We start from the raw sequence: 23,569 nt of genomic DNA on the forward strand, positions 1-23,569 counted from the left end.
GCTCCCGTCCCGGGCCGCAGTCGGGCTGGGGAGGCGGGGAGCGGGGGGTGGGGGGGATGGCGAGGAGGTTCCGCGCCGCCATGGCTTTGCTGCTGTTTCAGGCCCTGCCCGAGGGGCTGCCCGCCAGTGTGGAGCCTGCCCAGGTAGGGGCTGCTCCGGGGTGACCGCCTAGAGGGGGGTCCGGCGTCGCGCCGCACTGGGGGCTGTGTCCCTGGGTCGGGGGCCGGCTGTGGGGGACAGAGGCGTGTGGGAGGGTGGGCCTTTGATCTGCGGGGTGAGGGGAGGGCCTTTGGGGTGCGTGGTCAGCGGGGTGGCATGAGCAGGACCATGCGTGGGGTGCCTGGGGCTCTTGGGGTTGGGGTAGGAGGGGGCTTTGGGGACCCCCCTTGGCTTAAGTGGAGCTGGAGGAGATGCAGAGACCTGAGTTTGGGGGTGCTTGTGTGTCGTGGGCATGGAGGGTTGTCGTAGGGATCGGGGTGTGAGTGGCAGTGCCTCTTGGAGGTGCTTTGTACGGCAGGGCGGCTGCAGGACCGGGAAGAAAGGTGTTTGGTGGTGGTTGACTGGAGATTATGGAAAGATGGCTATGGTGAGGGCAGGAGGCTTCAGCTGGCAGGTGCGCAGGAGCCTGTGGATGGAGGTGCCTGTGTTTTTTTGGAGGTGGTGACAGGCAAGAAGGTGTATTGTGGGGAGACAGGGCAGGAGGAGGTTTGGGGTGAGCTGAAGAAGGGTGGGCATGGGGCAGCTGGCCAGGGGATCTGGGTCGGTGGGAAGCGGGACTTGCATGGTACTGCACAGGCCAGGTGAGCTGTACCTGGTCTTCCCACAGGAGGAACTGTGGTGGGGAGGTTCCGTGCAAGCCTCTGCACAGAGGGGAGGAAGACGGAGCCTGTTTCAAGCGGGATGAGGGGAACTAGGCCTTGTCTTTGTAGCCTCTGACCACTCACTCACTACCTTCTTCATGACTGGAAAGGGTTTTAATGAAGTTGATTCTCTCTTCTTCGTCTCTTTGTTTACTGTCTGTGCTACAATGTGTACTGTTTGGATCCCCCAGTGTAGATGCCTGTAAACCTCTCCCACCTTGATCTGTATGCTCAGTGTCACTCAGAGAGGGCTGTACTAGGCTAAGTAACCTGCGCAGGACCTGGATCTTATTGTTCGTGGAGTCAAGTGTCTTTTTCACCCTATGTAGAACATAGTTTGAATATAATGACTTATGATTTGATGTGGTGTATTACTTACAAGGTACAGATTGTAGTTTGTATTTGTTGAAAGTCTGAGCTCATGAGATGCTGATCTGTGACTGTAGGTCACTGATGCTGTGGTTTGCACAGTGCTTAATGTCACAGGTGTACAGATGGGGGTTGTCCTTTCTGGAAGGTGTCCATTGAAATACTTCCCAGTGCTTCCACAGGAGGAGGAGGTGAGGAGTTTGTCGATGACTACAGATGTTATCCCCCTTTTCAATTTTCTTCTTCTTTTCAGGGTGCTAAGAGCGTCAGATCTACTTTAAAAGCTGTGTAATTCCTTGTTGGTGGTGCCATCCCAAATCTCCTTCAGCCGCATAGAGACTAAGGTTTGGCTGTTGCTGCCCTAGGGAACCAGGTGCAGGATTGTGTTGAACCATGCGTTTTCTGTGTTGTCTCAACTGCCTTTAACAGATGGAAGTCCTAGTGCTTGCTCTGTTTTATCTGTGAGCCAAAGTACTAAGCATATATAAGCACATCTGAGGTCCGTTTTGCTCCCTGGTCATTGCAGTATTCCAGCTGCAAGCAGCGGTCAGGTGGTAGGATTATCTGTACAGAAGCTGTGAAAGTCTTCAACCCTATACATGCTAATAAAAATACCATACCTGCTTTGAAGACTGTGAAAGGTGCTCCTTGCCTCATACAGCTTATATATCAGTCAAGGAGCTGGTAGAAGAAAGGAACAGGGAGTAGAAAAGGAGGAGAGGAAAAAGGAGAAGGGCGTGGAAATAATCATACAGCTAGGTTGCTTGTGGAACAGTTGCATACCTGACTTGTGGATATACTCTCCAGTCAGTGCACCAGAAATAATCCTGAAATAATAAGTCTTGAGTGGCACAGTACACGGAAGTGGGGGAGAAGAGCTTTCGTGGCCTATGTTTTCTTTAGAGCACTTAGATATGGATGCATCTTTTACTCATTTTCTTTTCATAGTTTGTCTATATAAAACTCTCGTTGTTTATTTTAGATCTTAAATGTAGACTCTGTCTGTCAAAAGGCTGGTATTATCTCACTGCATACTAGAGATTGACAACCACCCACTCAAAAATGACAGTGGTAGTGTAGGATCTTGAAAACGAGCATGTAAGAAAACGTTGTCTGCTTTGGTGTTGCCTTAGAGCCTGATTTCCTCAGAGCTGACGGGTTTGTAGAGAAGAGCTGCAATGGGGCAGTGCAGGGCTTGGAAGTGCTGCCTACTTCCATCTACCTTGCAGACATTTGCCATGCCATGCCATTTGTCAGAGAGAGCTCGTTGTTCAGGGTCCATGCCTCCTTGCCTGTAAAAACTGTCCCACAGACCTGGTGGTCTAAGGCCAGGAGGTGCTGCAGGAAATGTGTCCTCTAAATAATTCAGGAGGTGGAGCTGTACTGCCTAGCCGCACTGAACAAACATTCCGAGAACATGCTGTACTCTGCAGGAGGGTCTGATTTTTCAGGTTAAAATAAGTCCAGGCTGCCTAGGATCTTCAAAGACCTTTCTTTTAACTAAGACTTGTTTGGGGTGGTAGATGGAGGAGAATGAAGATGATTAGCTCATTGCCATCCTAACTCCAAGTTGTTTAACTGTCTCCATGACCATTGCAGTTTCACTTGTAATCAGAGCACAAAACTCTGTTAACTGGAGGTGAAGCATTTATCAGTAGACTATGGGCAGAAATATTGCAATTATATAATAAAATCAGGATAAACGTCAGAGGAAGAAGTTTAACAATGTTCAGTTGTGACTGTAGATGTATAGCCTTAACTGCACACCTTAGCTGGGTGCTCTCCTCTTGGTTTGATGGAGAAGGAAGTGAGGAAATAAGAAACTAATATATTTTAAAATGGGCTTGATCAAATTTGTAATGGAAAAACTTAGAACATTAATCATTCCTTTATTGTAGCTTGTCTCCACAGGGCAGAGTAAAGGTTATTTGACCATTTTAACTATCTGCTGGCTTCCCATTCCTGCAGCTTAATTATCACATAGTTTTTCCAACTTGTTGTTTTCTTTAAAAACAAGAGATTTAAGTGAATGTTAACTATGTGACAAGTCTGTGGAATCTGTCTTTCTCTAATAAGGTGGTTTTAAGCCAGAATCTGACAGAACCATGTTCTTAAAGACCAATTTCATCCCAAATTAAAGAGCTTGCTTGAAGTACTGGGACTTGAGGCATCATTCATTGTACGTGACAAAAAGGACGGATCCTTGCTTTAACGAAGAACTCGGCATGACTGTTGCTGTGGCTAACACCCCCGTTACACAGAGTTTCTGTCAAAGGCTGTGCTCTAGCTATGACCACAGCTCTGATTGCACCAATATGGAGTTACCACGCTTCATCCAAGAGCTTGGCTGCATTTGGGCCCTTTCAGAGCATCACTTCAGGTAGTTTGTGAACTGAACAGCAAAGTTTCAGTTATCTTCATGTAAGAGGATAACTTATCTCCTCATCTGTAAATTTAAGACAACTTTTTTGCTTAAGGTAAAAGTAATTAGTTGCAACTGCACTTCTGTGTCTCCCGAAATGGGTCAGGGCCTTTCAGGAGAAGAGTTACTTGTATAACCATAGGATATATTTTGTCTGCCATGATATCTTTGTGACTCTTGGTTTTTGGCTTGCTAATTTCCACAGTTTTGGCAGGAGGCAGCAGAGATCAAAGTACGTCCTGTACTTGCTCAGAACAGGAACCTCTAAATAACTCTGCAGATTGGATTAAGGACTGCTCGTACTGTGATGTTTATACCAACGTGAACTCTGGTGCCTCATCTGTATAGCATGCTTTCCCACTGATTAAAATTTTCTTCATTTGTGAGTTGCCCTCACAATTACACACACTGTTGTAAGAATTTCTCCTTCCATCTCTGCAGCTGTGCAGCAGATGGAAAGCTTGATCTGAAAGTGTCTGATGCATTCTGGGGAGGAGTGTGGCAGTTTTCCTCAGGATAGTCAAACCACGTCTGTGACTGGGACCTGTCATTGCCCTTCTGAGAATTTCCCTGCCACCCTCTAAATATTGATTAACAAGAATATAACACTACCTTAAGAATAAACTCAGGCAGCTTTTGAGGAGTTGTGCTGTGATGTGGGGGAACTTGGGAAGTTTCATCTGCCAGAGTAGTTTCGATATGGTTGGGGAATTTTCCACCCTCCCAGCCTTGCGAGGCTGGCAGGGTCGGGCTAGGTCAGCCTCGTCTGGCTAGCAGCAGCATCCAGTACCGACTGTCCCCGAGCGGTGGCTCTGTGGGTGCAGTGCTGCTGGGTGGCTGCTGCTGGGCAGGAGGGATCCTGCCAGAGTGGCGATACCACCACCGGCCCTTCTAGTGAGACAGAGGGATGGATGCGCTCAGTGTTCAGCCACATTTCGATGGCAGTTGCTCAACCCTGGCTAAAACACCCATCAACCCCTCACTTTGATTCCTAGAAGTGCTGTTCCCCTAAGCATCTTCATCAGTTGCTTCTCTGCAGGCAAAAGTGGGAACTGTGCTCTGTCATATATCTGTTAGCCTGTATTAACCCAGTGATATGTTGAAGTTCACCATTGTCTTTCTGTGGTATTAGAAATGTATCAATGCAGGCAACAGTTTGTGTTTCTCTGTCATCTGAAAACACACAGACATCCTCTGAGGTAATGGCAGTATATTTAGTAAATGCAAACCGCCCACCTTTTCTTTTTGCCTTTTTTTCCCTTTAAGTCATGTTGGGAGGACTGGCAGGATTGAACAGGTGTTATCTTGGGGCAAAAAGCTAGCAATGGGCTAGTGATCTTCTGGCCTACTTCTCCATACAGGGTTGTCTGTGCTGTGCCCTTTGGTCATGGTTGTGCAAACATCTTGTCAGGCATGTCCTGCAGTTTTAGTAATGCTGAGCTACACATGGCCTTTTGTTCTGTCTCCTAATAACATGCATATTTGGTACTAGGTTTGGGGATGTTCCTCTAATCTCAGCTGCCCTTTTTTACAGGGTACAGGGTAAGAATTTGCCCTTTCCAGTTAGCTGCATAGGAATCTTCTCAGCTTATTAATACATTTAACTGGTCACTTTATGGCTGTACGTTCTTCTGTCTTGCATTCGTTTCAGGGGGTTCATGAATCCTGGATGACTGGGTGAGATGCTTCTGCCAGGGTTGCGCTGCTTTGCAACATATGGGAAAGGACTTGTCATGTCAGAGACATCTCAAAAGCAGTCTCTGAGGCAGGGCTGGTAACAATCTTGGAAGGGGCATTAGTCATGGCAGGGGAGAGATGCTCATTGCATATTGCAGGACAACCTGATTACACCAGATTTTGGTCTGTGCTTCTGAGCTGGAAGAAAGTGAGCACAGAGTGTGGGACAGTACTCCTGGATGACTTTATTGAAAGATGCTGATGGAGAAGTTGGGTCCCTCCTTCTCCCTGCTGTCCTGTGTGATTAGAAAACCCAGAGTGAAGAAGACAGGTTTTAAGATGCCAGCACCTGGGTGCTGTAGCAGTGGAGCTGTGACAGTTGATTGCTTGCGTGGCTGAGCTTGTGAACAGTGCACATAACAAACATGCCTGAAATAACAGCTGACTGAAGAGAACAGGCTTGCCAAGCAGGAACTGCATGCCCATAACTTGCGTGTGACAGGAATCGTGTTGGTGTGGCAGTTACATATGATGCTTTTCTGTGATACTGTCTGACAGCAGAAGAAGGCTCAAGGTGCTGCAGAGACCTGCTGTTTATCTGCTTGGACAAGGAGGAACTTAATCACATCATTAGAGGAGAATCATCAGTGGGATCACTGCCCCCAGTATTATTTTTAGATGACCGCTATAGTCTCTGCAATGGCTTGTGAAACTGTAATGGAGTGCTTTGCTGGGTGCAAAGTCCTGATGCAGCAGACTGAACCATTTAATGCCAGTGTGGCCAGTGCTTACTGGCATGCTGTATCCTGAACAACACCTGCAAATAGAAAGGAGAGAGGTTTTTTTGTGTGGAGGCAGCTTGTGGTGCTGCTGGTTTGCAGGCATCCTCCACTGAGCCAGTATCCTTCCACCCACTGTTGCCTGAGGTCAGTCAAAACCGGCAAGAGAAAAAAGGATGTGAGAGCTGGGTTATGTAGGAGATTTAGATGCAGTTTCCTGACTCTTTCTTCCCAAGCAGTTTTACACCAGTATATTGTAAAACAAATCCAACCACTGACAGTGCACTGGTGGCTTGTTGGCAAGTGACCAGTTGAGCATGGAGGAAATCCCCAGTGCAGCAGGGGATGGAGCTTTTGTCGTTTAAAATGCTGCCGGCCTCTTGCTGATAATGGGTTGCAGAGCTGTAAGTGGGTATGGCAAGCAGCTACCAGTACTGATGAGCCAGAATCATAAGGTACTGGGTTTAGGGAAGATGGGAGAACAGGGACCCTTCCTTTTCTCATGGAGGTTCAAGACCTCATGGTACCGAGTGCAGTCCTTAGGACTAGCAGAGGAATGAGTTCACCTAAAGAAAGGAAAGATCTGCTAGCAATAAAGAAAATTATTCTCCTTTCTTCTTTCCTCTTTAATCTCCTGCATTTCTATGAGGTGGAAGTTTGCTTTTCTAGTGGTGATGTGTTTTTATTTCATCTCTGGTTCTGGTGTGCACAAGGCAGTGCAGAGGCAACTCAAGAGCAGAAGTCCACAATTTTTCTGAGATGACTTTACCCAGGAAAATGGATTTTGTTGATGCAAAGAAGATAGCTCACAGAAAGAGGTGAGCATTCTGCAGTTATCAGTGTCTGTCTCCCCGTTAATTAATTTTGAAGCCAGTGGCCAACTTGAACCAAATTTGATACGAGGAGACCTCAAAGACATAAGATTTCAGCAGAATTCCTGAAAACAGATAGGCACAGAGAGACCTTGAAGGAAAAAAATAGGAGAGCATCACTGAGTGACAAGCTACAGTTGCGAGCTTATTAAACACTGGGAAATTTGTGAGTCTGTGATTGATTGACTTGATATAAGTCCTAGCTTCTGGAAAAGCTTCAGTTGGAGCTCACAGTTTGCTAGCCTGCAAAGTCCATCAGCCTTGCGGAACAAATTGATGGGAGGTCAGCTTTACAGAGCTCCAGTGGTTACGGAACTACTTTTATTTTTCTTTTTTGTCTACAGCTGGCTGAACAGCAAATTGAAGGGGAAAAGGCTGATAAGCTGTAGAAACAGTTATGAAGAGTGTGTTTTGCCAGGAAATCTCTCCAGCCATCTTGAGCTTTCCCTGTGTAACGGTGTTGTGCATTGCCTGTTGGAAGCAGGGAACAAACTTCAACTTTAATGGCATGCCAGCAGACAGCGCAGAGGCTTTTTAGTGAGCAGAACTCTTCTCTCATGTCCTAGCACACAGATATGACCAGTAGGTCAAGTACTGTTGTCCACAAGAGATTTTTTGTTTGTTTGTTTACTTAATATGGAACCAGAGCTCATGATCAAGACAGTCTGGGATAATGCTGTCAGTCAAACAACAGTGTAATTGTGGCAGCCACACCAGAAGCCTGATACAGAAAGAGTGCAAAATATGCAGAAATACTAGCCCTTGCCAAGCTCTGTATTCCTGACTCTTTGTAATAAGCTTTTTATTTGTTAATACTGTTAGTAGTTGCATTTTTTTTAAAAACCTCTTTCTCTATGTGGCATCCTCTTTAAGTCTCAGGTGGTGGATGATGGCCAACAGGAAGCCATGAGAGCTGCATGTCTTCAGCCTCCAGCAGAAGATCAGGCCATTCCATGATATAAAGTATCCACCGTGATAGCCATCCCACTGGTTGTGGGCAGAAAATCAGTCCCATGGAGCTAGCAACCTGCTGCAAAAGCACCTTTTAGAGCTCTCTGGCTGGGCTAAACAAGAATTGAGAGTGACTGGTGTGGAATGAAAGGGTTAAACAGTGGCTGGGGTCAGTCTGAGCAAGGAGGTAGGGGAAGGGCTGGAGGAGGTGGTGGACATCATACAGGGGTGTTGTAAAGAATGTACAAAACCTTTTAAGAAGGCAGCGTGTATCCTCAAGGCCATGATACTGGGCTGACTTCATCTCATCCTGTGTATAAATTGTCATTGCATTGGGAGAATTACCAAAAGTGACACCCACCCACCCCTTTCTTGGGGGGAGGAACGACTTTTCTTCAGACACGGATCTGAAAGACCTTTACTGTGTGCTTGGAGAGCATTTAATGCAGCTACCTGAATGTGTGTGAAGGTCATGACTCATGTCTGGGTCCCTTGTGTGATAAATTCCTCCTTTCCTTACTGGTTGTGTCATTTGTTGTTTTGCAGGCCACATTTCAAACAGTGAATGCGGAAGAGGAGGAGGAGCGTTGCATGTCTATTGTGTTGTCTTCAAATTACCTTGTCATTTTGACTTCTGTCTTTCTAGAAGAAGCAAACTTCACAAACAGGTTACATTAGACTCTTCAGTCTCCTATGGTCTGAAGCTTAGATAAAACAGGCTTGCAGACATCTGTCATTGCTGATTGTCTCCATTTACTGACACTTAGCACTTGGACTCCAACAAAGCCTGTCTTAAATTGCACTGTCAAAAATAAGCTCTAATTTATTTTCCTTTCCTTTTCCTAGCTGTATTGTTTTGTCTTTGTCTCATTGTTTTGCTGTTTTTTCCCACCCATCATATTAGGAAGTTTTTGCATCTCACATACTTGATTATTAAATATTGCTCTTATGTTTGTGGCTCATTGTTTTTGCTTTTCTGCTCTGTTCTTGTATCTTTGTACTTCCCAGAGTATCTGATCATACTAAACCAGCAAAGAGCAATTAGGCTGTGGAAACAAGAGTCAGGAGTTTTCTTCTCCTCAGACCCATTTTCTGCCCTTAGGCCTGTCCCTTGACTGCAAAGTCCGAGGTTCAGCTTGCCATTAGAAGATGAATTCAGGAAGTCTGGAGTGACTTTGCTCTTCATAGTATTGTTTTCCATTCTGAAGCCTGTAGTGTGCTTTCCCTAGAGGGACTAGCTGAAGAAAAAGTCATCCTTTATTTTCAGTATTCTCTGTATTTGTTGAGAAGCATTGTGCTAGGAAAACTTTAGATAAACGGACCAGACAAATCTTGTTGCCTTCTTTCACCTTTGCTGGCATGTAACTTCAGGCTGATACAAAGTGTAAGGGCTTGCAGGATTCCTCACTTGGACTAAGCCCTGACAAATATAACTTTTTTCACAACCTTTAACAGAGCAGATAAACATTGGGGAACAGAAAGAGTGGCACTGATGGTCTCTTGTCTGTGTCACATTATCCAGCAGTTTGTAACCAAAACTCTTCTGGCTGTGATCCTACTCTAATCCTTTGGTCACGCTTCTAAAATCTTTTAAGTATTCAGTGTGCCCTAATAAACCAGGACTAAATTTTTTAACATAAGCAGTGAACATTTTGGCTTTGGCTTGAGAATGCAGAGATCTGCAGTGGAGGAGAACAGCACTACATAAGATGTTCACAGTGGCCTGGCTGGGTGCTGTGCCACTTGCATCTTTATCTTCTGGAACCAAGCAAATGGAGGGTGTATTTGTGTCTATGAAACCGTGTGCCTTGCGTGAGTGTGTCCTGAAGGCTGGGTGAGCTGCTGCTGTTGATGTAGCCGCTACCATGCTGTTACACAGAAAAAGTTAATTTTACAACTCTGGAAGCCTTAAGTTATAGTGGCATTTTACAAGTTGGGACAGTCTCTTAAATGAATGACCCTAGATTTTGTTTATTTGTATCCTTGCTATGAGCGCTCTTTTTATCACTAGCTCTTCTCTTGCACAGGCACTGCCTGCCAACAGTCCTTTTGAAGGCGCTTTCCTTTAGGACAGGGTGCAAGGTAAAACTTGTTTATGCTTTTAACTAATGTCTTTAAAGAAATAGGCTTTAAAGATACTGCTCTTATCTGCTTCAACCCATTAACTTGTTCATTTCCAGGTCTTATGCTCTTCTGTTTGTTGGCTTTTTTCCTGTCCTGACAGCAAGCACCTTGCATATTCTACAGTGGTGAGGGCTCTTGAGGGTGAAGAGTCTTGATAGCTTACTTAACCTAAAGGATTAGTGCAAAGGTAAATGATGGAAAAAAACAGTTTTCACAGGAAATTTCTTGGGTTTACTTGTTGGTATGTGTACTTTTTGAGGGTGAATTTATAAATATTATTAAAAAAAAAAGAAGATTTTTTTAAAAGCCACAGTGTGCTCCTGAGCTTGCTCTTTGACACACAAGTACTTCTTGCAAGAACTCTTCCGTTCTGATCCTGGCTTACCACATGATATTAAAGTAATTTCACATTTCTCATCTAAAATGGGGACATTAAAATGGTGAATGTACTATGAATTGTGGGTTTCTTTGTATCAAAATACTGGGAGATTGTATGGTACCAGGTGTATCAATACTGTGTAATTTCCCTCTTCAGCTGGATGTCTGGATGCGAGTCTTCAGGTCTGAATTATTAATTGTTAACCAAGAAATTCCTGGTTTTCTTCTGCAAGGTTTCGGTCCAAAGGTTTTCAATGCCCTCAGGTATTATGGTCAAACTTTACCTAATTGTTGAGATACAGTTTTATTGTTCTTGGCTTCTTCTGTCCTTGAGTGGGGACTGTTCTTCCATTTGTCTGGAAAGCATTAGTGTAAATAATCAACATGGGAAGACACACAAGGATCAAGCTTTTGTGCACTTCACAAATTGCATGTGCTGTGTTTACTGCATAGAAAATGAACAGTCCAAGTGAAAGCTTTTCCTTCTTTGCAATTCTCAGTTAATTGGTTCTTTAGTGAAGTTGAATTTCTTGTATCATATTCCCCCTTGGAGGCAACAGCATGCAGAGATGCAGACTTGGGACTAAACCAGCAGGTTCAGTGAGTGAGCAGAGCTGTGAGATGAGAGCAAGCTTGCTGATATGCAAACACAGAATCTGAAAAGGAAGTACAAAACCCAAACTGGCAGCGCAAACTGTTTTGATAGCTGTATTTTGGCTTGAAAAATCCTCAGATGCTATAACAGGGTAGTCTTTTTTCTAGACCTTTAAACTGCATACCAAAATTTTTGGAGGGCCATGAACCACGAGAGCCTGCCGTGCATACCTTGGAGAGTGAAGGGGAGAGGGAGCCTGGAGCAGGTTGCCACCAGGGCCTGTCCTTTGCAGGACAGTGTTTAGCTGGGCAGGCAGAGTGAGTGGCTTCCAAGCGCCCCTGAGATGTGGACGTCAGCACGCAAACTTGCCTTGCTTTCTTTGGCAGCGGGGAATTTGACTACCCAGCAACCCAGCTGCTGGGAAGGCTCAGGCATCTAAGTTCCTTACAGGATGGGATACTTTTTATAATACCCAACCTTTCTGCAAAGAGTAAGATGATCTGATGTGTTGAAGGAGGACATTTTATATTTGCATGCTAAAAAGACAACCCCCATTTCCAAACAAGCATGTGTCTTACATTTCTTGCTATTTTACATTGCACCTGTCATGTAGGTGATGAAATGAACCCTCTAGTTTGAATTCCTAGTTCTTTAGTGCTAACCTAGCTCCATCCCCAAGGGCTTGGGCTCTCCATAGAGCAGAAGCCTTTCAGATAATCCTCATACCCCTCTGCAAAGAGGGAGAAGGGTACTTTTGCATGCATGGTGGGTGTTCATCCTGGCATTTGTTGCTCTCATTAAAGTGAGGGCTTGTTCAGTTTGTGTCAATAATACCTTTGATCCTTTTATTTAAATGAGATAGTGGGTGTTCTGCAGAAAAGGCCTCCTTAAGTGCCTTGCAAGGTTATGCTGCTGCATGATGGTTAATAAAAGTTCATAAAACCATATTGAACTGGAGACTAGGAATACTTTCCCAAGTACAGTTCTCCATATTGTAGTCTGCAGCAGACACTATTTGTTCTCAGATGATTGACCTCATGTGGACTTGTGCCTGTGTAAGCAGCAGCTGAAATCAGTGGTCTGAGCACTAATCTGCAAGTCGCAGACAGTAGGTTATTATTTAGTGAGAATGTTCTGCAAGTCTCTTGCTGCAGCATTTTCATTCAAAAGGTCACTTCCGTGAGTTCGTGTGCAGCTGAATTTAATGTTCTTTCTCAGCAAGGCAGGCCACACTGGAGAGTGCGTAATTATAATAAATACAACTTTGTTCTCAGCTGAAAAATCCATCTGAAATAAATTTTTCCAGCCCTTCCAAGAAACGTTTTTAGTAAGATAAATAAAAGCAATTCTTGCAGATTTCACATTCATTCAGCAGGAATGTTGGTGGGTGTAGGGTGCCTCTACTTAAGTCACTCATCACAGTGCCTTCTAGGCTCTATCAACTTCTATATTCAATAGCTGGCTAAGGGTAGCATTTGCAAGTTGGATTTCTCGCGGACCAATTAAACCCAAGTTCATTATTTCTTACTTGGTTTGAATCCAGGTTATTACTTTGAGTAAAATTGTTCTTAACAGCAAGTACAGAGAGTTCAGTTAGACTCTCAACTTGGGCAAACGTTAAACAATGCTTTGATAGGTGCATCTGTTTTTAGGGACGTGCATGTATTTATACAAGCTTTTGTGGTTTTTTTTTTTTTGTTGGTTCTTCTGCGTAGTCAAAGTAGATTTGTTTTCTTCTGTCTTCTATTTCGCAACACTGGAAATATTGAAAAAGTCTCTGCATAAATACAGAAGGAAAGCTAAGAGGTTCCTCCTCCCCTGAACTTCTAAGCAAGTACTTAAACAAAAGAAAAAATCTCTCTTTGCTTTCATCTTTCAAGAGACTGAGCAGTGTGGAATGTCTGAACTTCCCTTTCTTTTATTTTTTTGTCCAAGTATAGCAAAGAGGCTCTGCTAGTTGATCAGGATACTACTGCTGGTGGAAGCTGAATCTTTGCATAGTTTCTCTGGGTCTGTAAGCTGGTCTGGTTACCTTTGAGGTGTCGGAGAGGCTCTACAGGGTGATCCTTGAGGGTCTTTGTGCTTTCTCTGCAGAGACTCTAGAGAAGCAGTTTCCAGACTTCCCTGTTCAAAACTGCCACAACCTTTGGTTAGAGAACTACCTGGTAATACTGTGCGGTTGGTTGTTGCTACAAGGTCACTCTTTTGCAGGGCTCTGCTGGAGTCTGTGAGGCTGCAAGGGAGAAAAGACTCTCGTGTGGCAGTGTCAATGGCAAATGAAAGACAATGCGGCCATTCTCCTCTTGCCATGAATTTGGACAGCCCTGTGCTATACTGTTTGGCATGAAGAACTGTGTGTAAGCTGTGGCACGTAGTATCTATCTTGTCCTGTTTCCTTTTCATTTTGGTGAAAGGGAGGCATGAAGGCCTTTCTAAAGGAAAGAAGAGCCTGATGTCTGGGCAGAGAGAAAGTAGAGGGAGGTCACTGAAATCTGACCACTCAGGCTTCATTAAATGGAAGTGATAGTCCTGGACCTGGGTAGGAGGGGTGGAAACTCACTTCTACTTCCATTCATGGTCTGTGTGCTAGGTTAGATATGTCTCAAAGACTTAGTATCTCTTAAAGCCCCTGCGGGTTTCAATTGACACTGGAGAATGATCAAAGGGAGAATATGCTCTTTGTCATAGGACTGTGGGCTTGTACTTTATGGTCACGTTCCATATCGATCTGGAGTAGAGTTCATGAGCATTTAGATCATGACAGTCTGCCTTTTTTTTTCTTAAGGTATTCTTCTCCTTGCTTTTCTCCTTGGTTCCTGCCACCGCCTTCCTTTTCCTCATGCAAGTCTTTGTGTTATCTTTATTTTATCTGTTGAAGTGATCAGGATTTGAGTACTTGGTACTTGCTAATGAAGCGTCTTTGGCAGTGAGAAGGCCAGGGAAGCTCACCTACACTAATTGTTGCTTTAGGATCTCTCTAAGCATCCTGACCCTACGTGCAGACATGGTTTATTTTTGAAAGATTGTCTTGAATTGGAAAATCAGCTCTTATCCTAAAATGAAAACACAGATTCATCAAAACCTGAATTTCACGTGGGTTGTGTAAACATGTAATTTGGGTTAGGTCCGGTCATTGGAAAATATGCAATGCTGTTGTCCAGGAAGTTACAGTGCAAGAAATGTGGGGAACTTCAGAAAGTCACATTAACTGTCTCCTTGGAGAATTGCCTCAGAAATCCTGACCTCTGCATTTCTGCCGTCTGCTTTATATGATGGTAGCAAAGATGGTCACTTGAGCAGTTGCAACATTCTTGTATACATGTGTTTGCATGACATTATGAACTGTGGAAAGAACAATGCCATGCTTCCCAAACTGCTTCCCAGAGGCTCTCCCTCTGCCTCTGGCATATGAGCAATCACTCTGATTGTCAAAGCACCATCTGCTTCGATCCATGATGTGTTTCCTGTGGTCAAATAACAGAAACCTTTTGCTAGGGGTCTGTGCACTTGTATTGCTAGAGGTGATGGCTGGTGTGCTCTCTGGCACCTCCAGTCTTTGCCAAGCCGCTCTCCAGGGTCACTGCCTGGGTACCCTGTTCCTGTCCCCATCTACTAAAGGTTTCCTGGGCAAGGTGTTGGTTTTACTCTCCTCTTTGTCAACCCTGACAACAGTTGTTGTTTAAATGTTGCACAATATTTTCAACATGATCTCAGGATGACTGCTAATTCCTTTCACCCCTTGTTTTGCTTTATAATTTCTAATCCCATTTTCTATGACTAAGTTCAGTTGCGTGGTTTCCACAGCAAGGATTAGGGTTTACTGCTATAGGTACGTCATTCAGCCTTTGAAGCTGCTTGCTCATGCTTTCCTTGGCAAGCTCTGGCAGACATGCTTAGCAACAACAGAGATCATATCTTTTTGAAGCTGCAAAAGGGTTAATCAGAAGCGTGTTTATGAAACCAGGTTGCTTACACTTACAAGCTTCTACTGTGATTGTTTCAGATGCTTTTGGAAGATTTGTCATCTGCCTTTGTAATTTATATCTAATTTTTCTTTCTTGAAGCTATTTTAATGCTATATATGATACTGTTAAAACTAACTATGATAAGCAACTTTTATTGGCAAGGCCTAAATTGCACATCTCTTGGATGCAAGCTGGAGCATGTGACTGTCTTCATGTGGATGGCATAAGATTTTTGGCTGGTATGTTAAGGGTGTTTGAATGAGTGTTGGGCATCTGAAGTACATCCACAGCTTCAAGAGAAATCCAACAAAAGGACTCACATCCCCCAGGCAGGCAGATAGCTGTTTGTATGGATGCTTTTTCCTGAGATCCTTTTTGTAGGATTGGTCGCATTTGTGGTTGAGTTTACTTATGTGTTCAGGGAGAGGTGCGGATGACTGTTCAAGGGAGAATTATTTTTCGTCAGGGAGATTAAAGGTATTGCTATTGATCAGGAGATTCTTTGTTCAGGAGACCCTCCAATGAAATGGAGTGCCTGTGCATATGCAGTACTTCTTTAAAAACGTTAAACAGAATCTACCCTCTGATGCAAATTGTTAGCTGTGCTTTTGGCTCTGTCTGCCTCGTTAGCAGATGTACCATTGTGAAACATTTACAACAAATAAAATATTAGAGGGTGCTCCACTTAAGAGGAAACTTGATGGCTGCTTTCAGCTGATGCCTCTTTGAAACCAGGTGAGAAATATGTGCTTGCCTCACAGGGACTTGCACCTACCTCTGCAGGCATAGCACCAGGATATTGATGCAAGGTTCATGGATTATAAAGAGCCTGAATAGTTCTGATAGGGTAGGTGTTATGATGCTGGGCTCTACGTATTTGGTATGATGGAGTTGAACAGAGAGTGAAAAACTTAGCTTTTAATACATTGACTCAAAGTAGAATTATTTGTGCATTTTGATACAAAATGTGTCTCTTTTTTTTAGTGCATTTCTAAAGCCATGAGGGAGACTTTTTGGACTTGCTGTGTTTACCCCAGTCCAGTAGTGAATGCTGAGCTTTGCAAGTACTGTCTTTTGGTGCAAAGTTGTGTTGTGTACTTTTAAATATAAGTATCTTCCCAAAACTCATAGGAATCTGGTGACTGTTCTTTGTATTTTCTTACTTGTTAAAATTGCACAAATCTAGAATCTTTTATTTCTGAAGATTTCATTTATCTAACGTTTTTCCTTCCCAGGAAGTATCGTCTCCTGGGATTAAGTATTTGCTAATGCAAATCTCTGTTATCACAGATAATTAAAGAGCTATTGAGTGTCACATTATTAGGTCACCAGTTCAAATCTAGTCTGAGTGGTAACAGGCATTTTTGTTCTCCTAGCATCTTTCAACAAGATTTATATTTAGTTGCTTAAACTAAAGCCAGAGCATTTGATATTCAGAATTATGGATTCAAGTGGAGAATAAAGACTAGAAGCAGGTTTTTCTATAGCAGAAAATCCTGTTTGACTTGTGTTAGCAGCTGTATATGCTTGTCAGCATACATGGTGCTTTAGAAGAAGTAAAGGTAGCGTCTTCCCAGAGGATTGTGTGGTTTGCTGCATAAGATGTAATGCAGAAAGGTGACCTCACCTAGCAGAGGTGTGTATGCGTTAGTCAAGTCTGGTATTTTTGGTGTGCTTTCCTATGACTTTTAAATTGCAAGAGCCTTTGAAGAAAGCATAGGAGGACATAGACTTTGAAGGGAAAGAGATTTTGAAATTGGAAATGCAACGTGAGAGTGTTTTGAATGGCGACTGAAACACTTTTGGACTAAGTACTTCTCAAATTCCTCCAGGCAACTGCTCTTCTAAAGAGTGATGGTTGGTTGGCTGGTTAGGTTTGGTTTTTTTCTTCTAGCATTCATGTCAGGATCTTTGTATAAAGCTTCACTTCTAAACCTGACCTCTAATCTCAGGTTTCTGGTCAAGAAGTGTGGACTTCAGTTTAGAGCAAAATCTGTTACTATGATAACTCATTGGACTGTACGTTGCCAGAGAGCTTGAAATGGTTCAGTTCAGCTGCGCGGGCTTTCGCAGCTTCACGTTCCTCCTTATCAATTTGTTATTCTAAAGCTGGGAAATCCTTGCAATCTCTTTGAGATGTGTTGGGCTATGGAAAGCCTTGCGAATCGTTGCAGTCAGGGGCTGACCTCTTGTGTGCTGGGATCTGCCTGCAACCACCTCTTACTTCCAAACTTTTCCTGAATGTTTCCTGAGCGCTCTCTGACTTGTTTCAGGGACCAGATTGGCAGCGTATCAGGAATCAATAGCTGGAGTCCTTCAGGAAAGAAGTTGAAGATGCTGAAGTATGAATTCTGGTGTCCTGGTTGTTAGAATCTGTTAGCAGAGACATCAAGATGTGAAGAAGAGAGATGTGAAAGCCGGTACAAGTGTTCCCTTTCTTTGTGCTCCTGAGTTGAGAAATTAGGAACTGAATTGGCTTCCCCAGCCTGAAGGCTGTTGCACCCATGCATCTCGTGCCATGGGAGATCACTGGTGACTTTTTTTCAGTATTTGGAGGCACGAAAAGTGGGTTGTGAGATATGGAGACAGGAAAAAAAGATATTTAGTGACATTAAAAAAAAAAACAACAACAAAACACCTGTAGAACTTGAGTTACCATGTGGCACTTTGTGATGGGGATTCCAGTCCTGTGGGCCTTAAAAATACATTTTTCATATGTGTGTACTCCGTAGAGTCTTCAGTCATGTGGAGGTCTGAATTCTTGGCACTTTGGGAAAAATGAGATAATTCGTTTTCATTTCTGATGCCACTTATTTCTACCATTTTGCTGGTTATCTCAGAGACTGTTGGCAATACATTTATGAATTCCTACTTAAAATATTCAGTTACAATCAAGTACATCAGAAGCATTTGAGTACATACCTCTGCCTCTCTTTTGATGCTGATTTACCTTATAAAGGCAGTATTGAAGTTATGACTTGGCAAAAGAATACCAACTACTAAACAATTTCTGCCTGTATTTTTAAGTCTCTGTTTGCTTTTTGGTTTGTAACTGATTTCAGCCAGAAACGGTGCATGGCTAGGAATTGTTCTAAATTATCATCCATATTTTCCTTTCTTTTTTTTTCTGTGTGTGCTTTTTTTTAAAAAAAAGCTGAGTCATGGCAAGATTGGCAAGTTGCAAGGGAAAATGTAAATCTGGTGTTTACTTACATAGCTAACAATCAAATCCTCCTTTACAGGAAATTATTAGAGTGAATTATGCTTTCAGTCTCATTGTGGAAAAGTAAAAGAAAATATAGTTTTCCTGTTTGTTTTTTTTTAATATATATATTTGGTTTAGGACAGGGTAAATCAAAGGAAGGTGCCACTTTATTTTACTGATAATTCTCTGAAGATTGGCTCTAAAAATACGGTTGTCATCAACAATTGCTAGTTTTCACAAAAGAAATGACTTTGTATTGGTTTCCTTCATGACAGGCAAATAACTAAATCATGGGATGTCCATTTCTGAAACCTGTGATCTTTTACTTAGGTATGAATTCTGGTTGTTTTCGATACATATACAAACATGAATACACTGAACTAGCATGAAAAAACATGTCAAATATTTTGCATAAAGTAACAGTTGTTGTTGATAAACGTTAATAACTCTGACTCTACTTCTGATAGAGTGAATTCTATCCTTACTCTGCTGATGGAAAATAAAAGAATAGAAAACAGTGACTTTGCCAAACATGAAGTGCAATACAGTTTGAGAACGGACTGCAAGTTATGTGGAGTCCCAATTCTGTGTTATATAAAGGCGATAATTTGTCTTGCAAAGAACCTGGCTAATGTTAAAAAATGTGTTACCTGTCTTTTTGAAAATAGATGAAATAGATTGCAGAAGAACATATTTGTCAACAGGAAGTAACCATAAACTTAGGAGGCATGCAGGCATTGAGCATGGCTGAACAAGACTGCAAAGAATAAAGACAGAACCTCTTTCCCTTCACTTTTCAGGCTGTAAGTAGGACCAGAGAACACCTTCTCTCATGAGGGTCGAGCAGGCTTTTCAAACCCCTTTGGTGTGTGTGTAGTGTCTTAATATAAGTCTTGGTGCTAGACTTCCATGACACAGACTGTGGGCCGCAGGGAGTGAAACCACAGGTTGTCACCAGCCTACAGCCATGGCTCTTCCACTCCCAGTATTAAAGGAATATTTAGATATTAGTAAGATTTGATGTAGGTCAAATTGAACGTGAAAATTACAAGGTGTCCCTGTGTGGGTTTTTGTCATGCTGCCAGGTGTGCTTTACTGAACTGTTACCTGCAATGAAGGACCTTTTGTGATTGTGATGATCAAGATACTACCATGGTTACGTTCCTCATCCAAGGGGAGAAGTGAGGTCAGTAGGAATGAATGTTGTGCTGTAGCTCAGACTGGAAATGAGACACTTTGGTGTCCTGGGAAGAATGTGTCTTTGACTTCTGCTTTGGGGCATTCAGTCTAACATGGCAGTCTTAATGTTATGTGGCAGGTGACTTTCTTGTCTTCCTTCTTGGGCAGCCGTACTTGTTCAGGTGAAGGCAAGTTCTGTACTTTGTCCTCTGCTTTTTCCTCTGGCAGTGGATCCTTTCTGTTGTCCCAGCACATGTGCTTCAGCCTTGTTTAATTCTTCTTATGAGGTGTGTATCTGATCAAAGGATATTAACAAAATCTTGGTTTTACAAATTTGGCTTAAAAATTCTCTATTTGAAACTTGGCAAACATTGCCTTGGTATGCAAACAGTGGGGATGGGATAGGGTAAATCACTTGGCTGTTGAAAAACTACATATGGGAAAGTCACATGGAGCTTTCAGTGTTTTATTTATAATTCTGCAAAGGACTCTTCTAATTTGTAAAATAGAAGAGACCAAATATTGGCTTCTGGAAAACAAACAGCTAGATTTTTCCATGAGTATTTTTAACACAAATGTTAACTTCACAGATTGTAACACTCACTCTTCCTTAAATGCTTTTCTTAGCCTTCAGGATGTATAACTGGGTAAACTAACATTGCAAAGAAAACCTTAAACTCCTGCAGCATCTGGCTTTTTAAATTCTAGTTGTGAAGCCATAAGAGATGTTTTGTTTAGCAAATACTTATTGAGCTTCCAGGAAGGTAACAATTTACAGTAAGTGTACCCAGTGGGAACCGTATGGTTTTCATGTTTGTCTTCTAATAAAGGATTAGAGTATTTCTTTCAAAATATCTTTCCAGTAGAATGCTAGTTTTAACCATTAACTAATGTTTAACTAAGAACTGAAGCTGGATTTTCAGATTTGGCTGTATGTGTGAACAGACGTTTCCAAACACAAGTCCTTGGAATGATTTTACTAGTTTATAATGCAACTATGAGTTTTATGTCAGCTTGAATATGAGCAGTGTTTTGCTGGTATCAGTATAAAATAACTGTATTATGTGAAATTGCTTGAACAAAGCTAAAGGAAGAGCAATAGAAGTGGTCTGCCTGAGAGTCTCTAGTATTCTCCTTCTGCTCAAATTGCTGAATATGGCTAACTCTTTGCAGAATGGTATTTAAGGTTACATTTGGAGTCATTAGGTTATAAACAGTCCACAAAATATTTTACATACTTCATGTTAATATCCCCCTGAAGATCAAGATTCCCTGGGGAGAAATGAGAATATGCACCAAAAACATTCTCAGTTCTTGACATTTATCCACAACTTCCTAGATCACTAAAGATCAACTGTCTCATGAAGAAATTATTACAAAACAAATGCAGCTCTCAGAGTGTTTATATGTGGGGGGAATATACTGGGTAATGCCCTTTCTTTTAATTGTCAGGTTTTCATATTTTTGCTGGCTGGCTGGCTGAAGTGTAGATTGTGATTGGAAAATCTTTCTGACTTGAATTTGGTAAATTTATATGAACCATCATGTTCAGGAATGGTTTGGAGTCCTGGGTTTTGTTGGGAAAAGACACAGCAAAAGTTTTCAGATCTTGACAGGATGCCTGCATCTATGCTATTGAATAGAGAGAGGAGTCCTTTCAAACGTTTCTCAGTAAGTCTTATGGGGGGAAGTTCTTGACCCTTCTTGAAGACACCAGGATGTCTCTGAGAGATCTGACCCACCATGTAACTTTTTTGCCAAGAATAGATCTGTCTCTCCTGTGAAAAAGTGGCTGTTTTGTGCTAGGCACAATCCATGTAAAACTGGGTCTGTGGGGGGACTCTGTTGTACTTGCAAAAATGGTCTTGTCTTTTGTTGTGGCATTAGCATTTACTGCCTTTACTGAATGCTTGGCACCTACAGTGGTACATCAACAGCATGTGTGCCTGTGCTCCTTGCTTGTGTGGTCAACCAACCTAGGGCAGCACTCTGAAATGAAACAAAACCTCTAGACCACCAGCTTGTCCTTCAGAAATGAATCTTATTTCAGATTCCACTGTTACTTTGCAAAATATTGGTATTTATAGACCTGGCAGAATGGGTCTGACAGAGTTATCACATTACAGCAAGATCTGGGCTCTCGCTCAAACCCCTGACTTAAGAGGCGTTTCTCATACCTGAGGATGCGACTCACAAGGGACATCCTTGTCATCGATGTGCATTCAAATACATTCCAGCTTGTCTAGATGATAGGCAAAAAGTGGAGGACCTGAATAAGAATCTGGCGAGAGCTGCTGTAAGCAGCAGACTCTTGTGAGCTACTTGCAGTTTATAGAGCGTAGGAGCCACTGGTACACCTGCTCCTGGGGAGTTCAGGAAGGAGCATTTTCCATGCTTTTGCTGAGTTTTTGGAGGTCTGGTTATCCCTCGGGGTAGTTTGAAAGCTAGTTGCAGACAATTTCACAGCAGTACTTCATGCTAATGAGGAAGCAGCAGGGTTTTACTTCCTCCAACCTGCCTTGAAAGGAGAAGTACAGAGGCTCAGCTGTTCCGAGCTACACACTATAAGGCATAATAATAGCTCAAAGACTTTTTTCTAACTACACAGCTGAAGCATACATTGACTGCATATTAGAGATCTAAACCTTGTCCAGCATGCTTGGTCCGATAGCAAAGCTTCTTGGTACACCTCTGTTACTGATCTGGTTTCCAGATTGAATCCTTCAAGCATCTGTAAGGGTCTCTTGGTGCATGGTGGGCACACTGAGTACCACTGGTTCTGCTGGCTCACTTTGGCAGGTACAAGGTCCACTTCGCTAGTAAGTTTCTACATTTACAAAAGATTGCTTTAGCTTTTTTGATTGAAACTTTGCTTTGATTTTCCCAAGAATTTGGTGACATTTTTGATGGTCACTTATTTTTCCTCATGGTGACTGCAACTCAGTATGAGCTCACACTTCAGTAAGCAGTCTGCTGTGTGTTGTACTCTACAAGATAAAGTCATGCTGTCAGTTTGTGCTGAATTCTTTCCATAAATGGGGTATATGTTTTAAAAAGTCTTAACTTTTTTTTTTACGCCAGATCTGCATTTTAAACGGATCCTGAAATTTATTATCACCTTCACTGGTTTTTGCTGATGTTAAAACCATCTAATAAATTCAGTCATCTAAAACGGAAGGAACAGTAAAGATTTTACTGTTTGTATAGTTCACCTTTGGTGTAAGAATTATATTGCAACTAGCAAGGAACACACAAAGGCTTAAGAAAAGGTTCTGCAGATGCAATGTTAAATATAAAAAAGGAAAAAAGTATTGATCTAAAATTTAATGAGGAAAGCGAGTAAACAGTAACTCAGTAACTGATGTATATACTGAAAGGGTTTGCTGTTCTTTTGGTTCTCAAGGAGAAAAAAAAACAGAAAATGCACAAACTCCTGGTTGCAATTCTACACACATTAAAATGAATACTGAATGTAAAGGGGGCAAATTAAAGGAAAAGAATACAGGAGAAAAAGTTAGAAAATGGTGAAGTGTTTCAGCAAAATACTAGAATACAGTAATATTCTGTATATTCCCTATATAGGTATATTCTATTCTGTGTATATGTATTCTATTCTATGTATTCTAATATTCTAGTAATGTACTAGAATAAATCCTTGAAGGCATTATAAGCATCTCTAAGGCAACAGGAAATGAGCAGTGAGGATTTATCAAGAACAACATCGGGGGGGGCGGATTTAATTTGGTTGAGTCAATGGATCTTTTACAGCCCCACCTGACTGAAGGAGCATTTTGGTTACGGGAAGCTGAGTAGGGATCTGTGTTCAGTATTAAATACTAATACAGTGGATTCATTAAGTGACTGGAATATATGCTAAAGACTAGTCTGTGGTGGTGACTAGGGTCCTGGAGGTGTTTGTTCTGCCTCGGTGTTTTCCCAAAAGCGGGTTTGTTCACTCGCTGTGCAGAACACCAAAATGCACACAGAGCAGAGGAGGTATTTTATTCGTTTCATGTTTGTGCAAAGATGGGTGCTAGGTGGTAACTGCACAGAGCTAGCACACGGCACCAAGGAACTACAAGGTATTTATACAGTTCAATGTGTCAGTCACAGCCAATATTCCCATACCCCAGCTGATCAGTGGTTAGTTTCTTTCTTTCTTCACCTGCCACGCATGCTCAGAGAGTAAGGGG

At 42.5% G+C, this 23,569-nt stretch overlaps 1 protein-coding gene across 1 annotated transcript in view; it reads left to right on the top strand.

Annotated features, from left to right (window-relative positions):
* Window positions 1–23,569, top strand: part of WBP1L (WW domain binding protein 1 like) — a 68,263-nt gene continuing 44,694 nt past the window's right edge. Inside the window, exon 1 of the mRNA XM_075108085.1 lies at window positions 1–143. Within this exon, the coding sequence (XP_074964186.1) occupies window positions 57–143 (87 nt within the window). The 5' untranslated portion in view covers window positions 1–56. The remainder of the gene's footprint in view (window positions 144–23,569) is intronic.

This window comes from Phalacrocorax aristotelis, chromosome 12 (genome assembly GCF_949628215.1).
Source record: "Phalacrocorax aristotelis chromosome 12, bGulAri2.1, whole genome shotgun sequence".
Classification (NCBI taxonomy): Eukaryota; Metazoa; Chordata; class Aves; order Suliformes; family Phalacrocoracidae; genus Phalacrocorax; species Phalacrocorax aristotelis.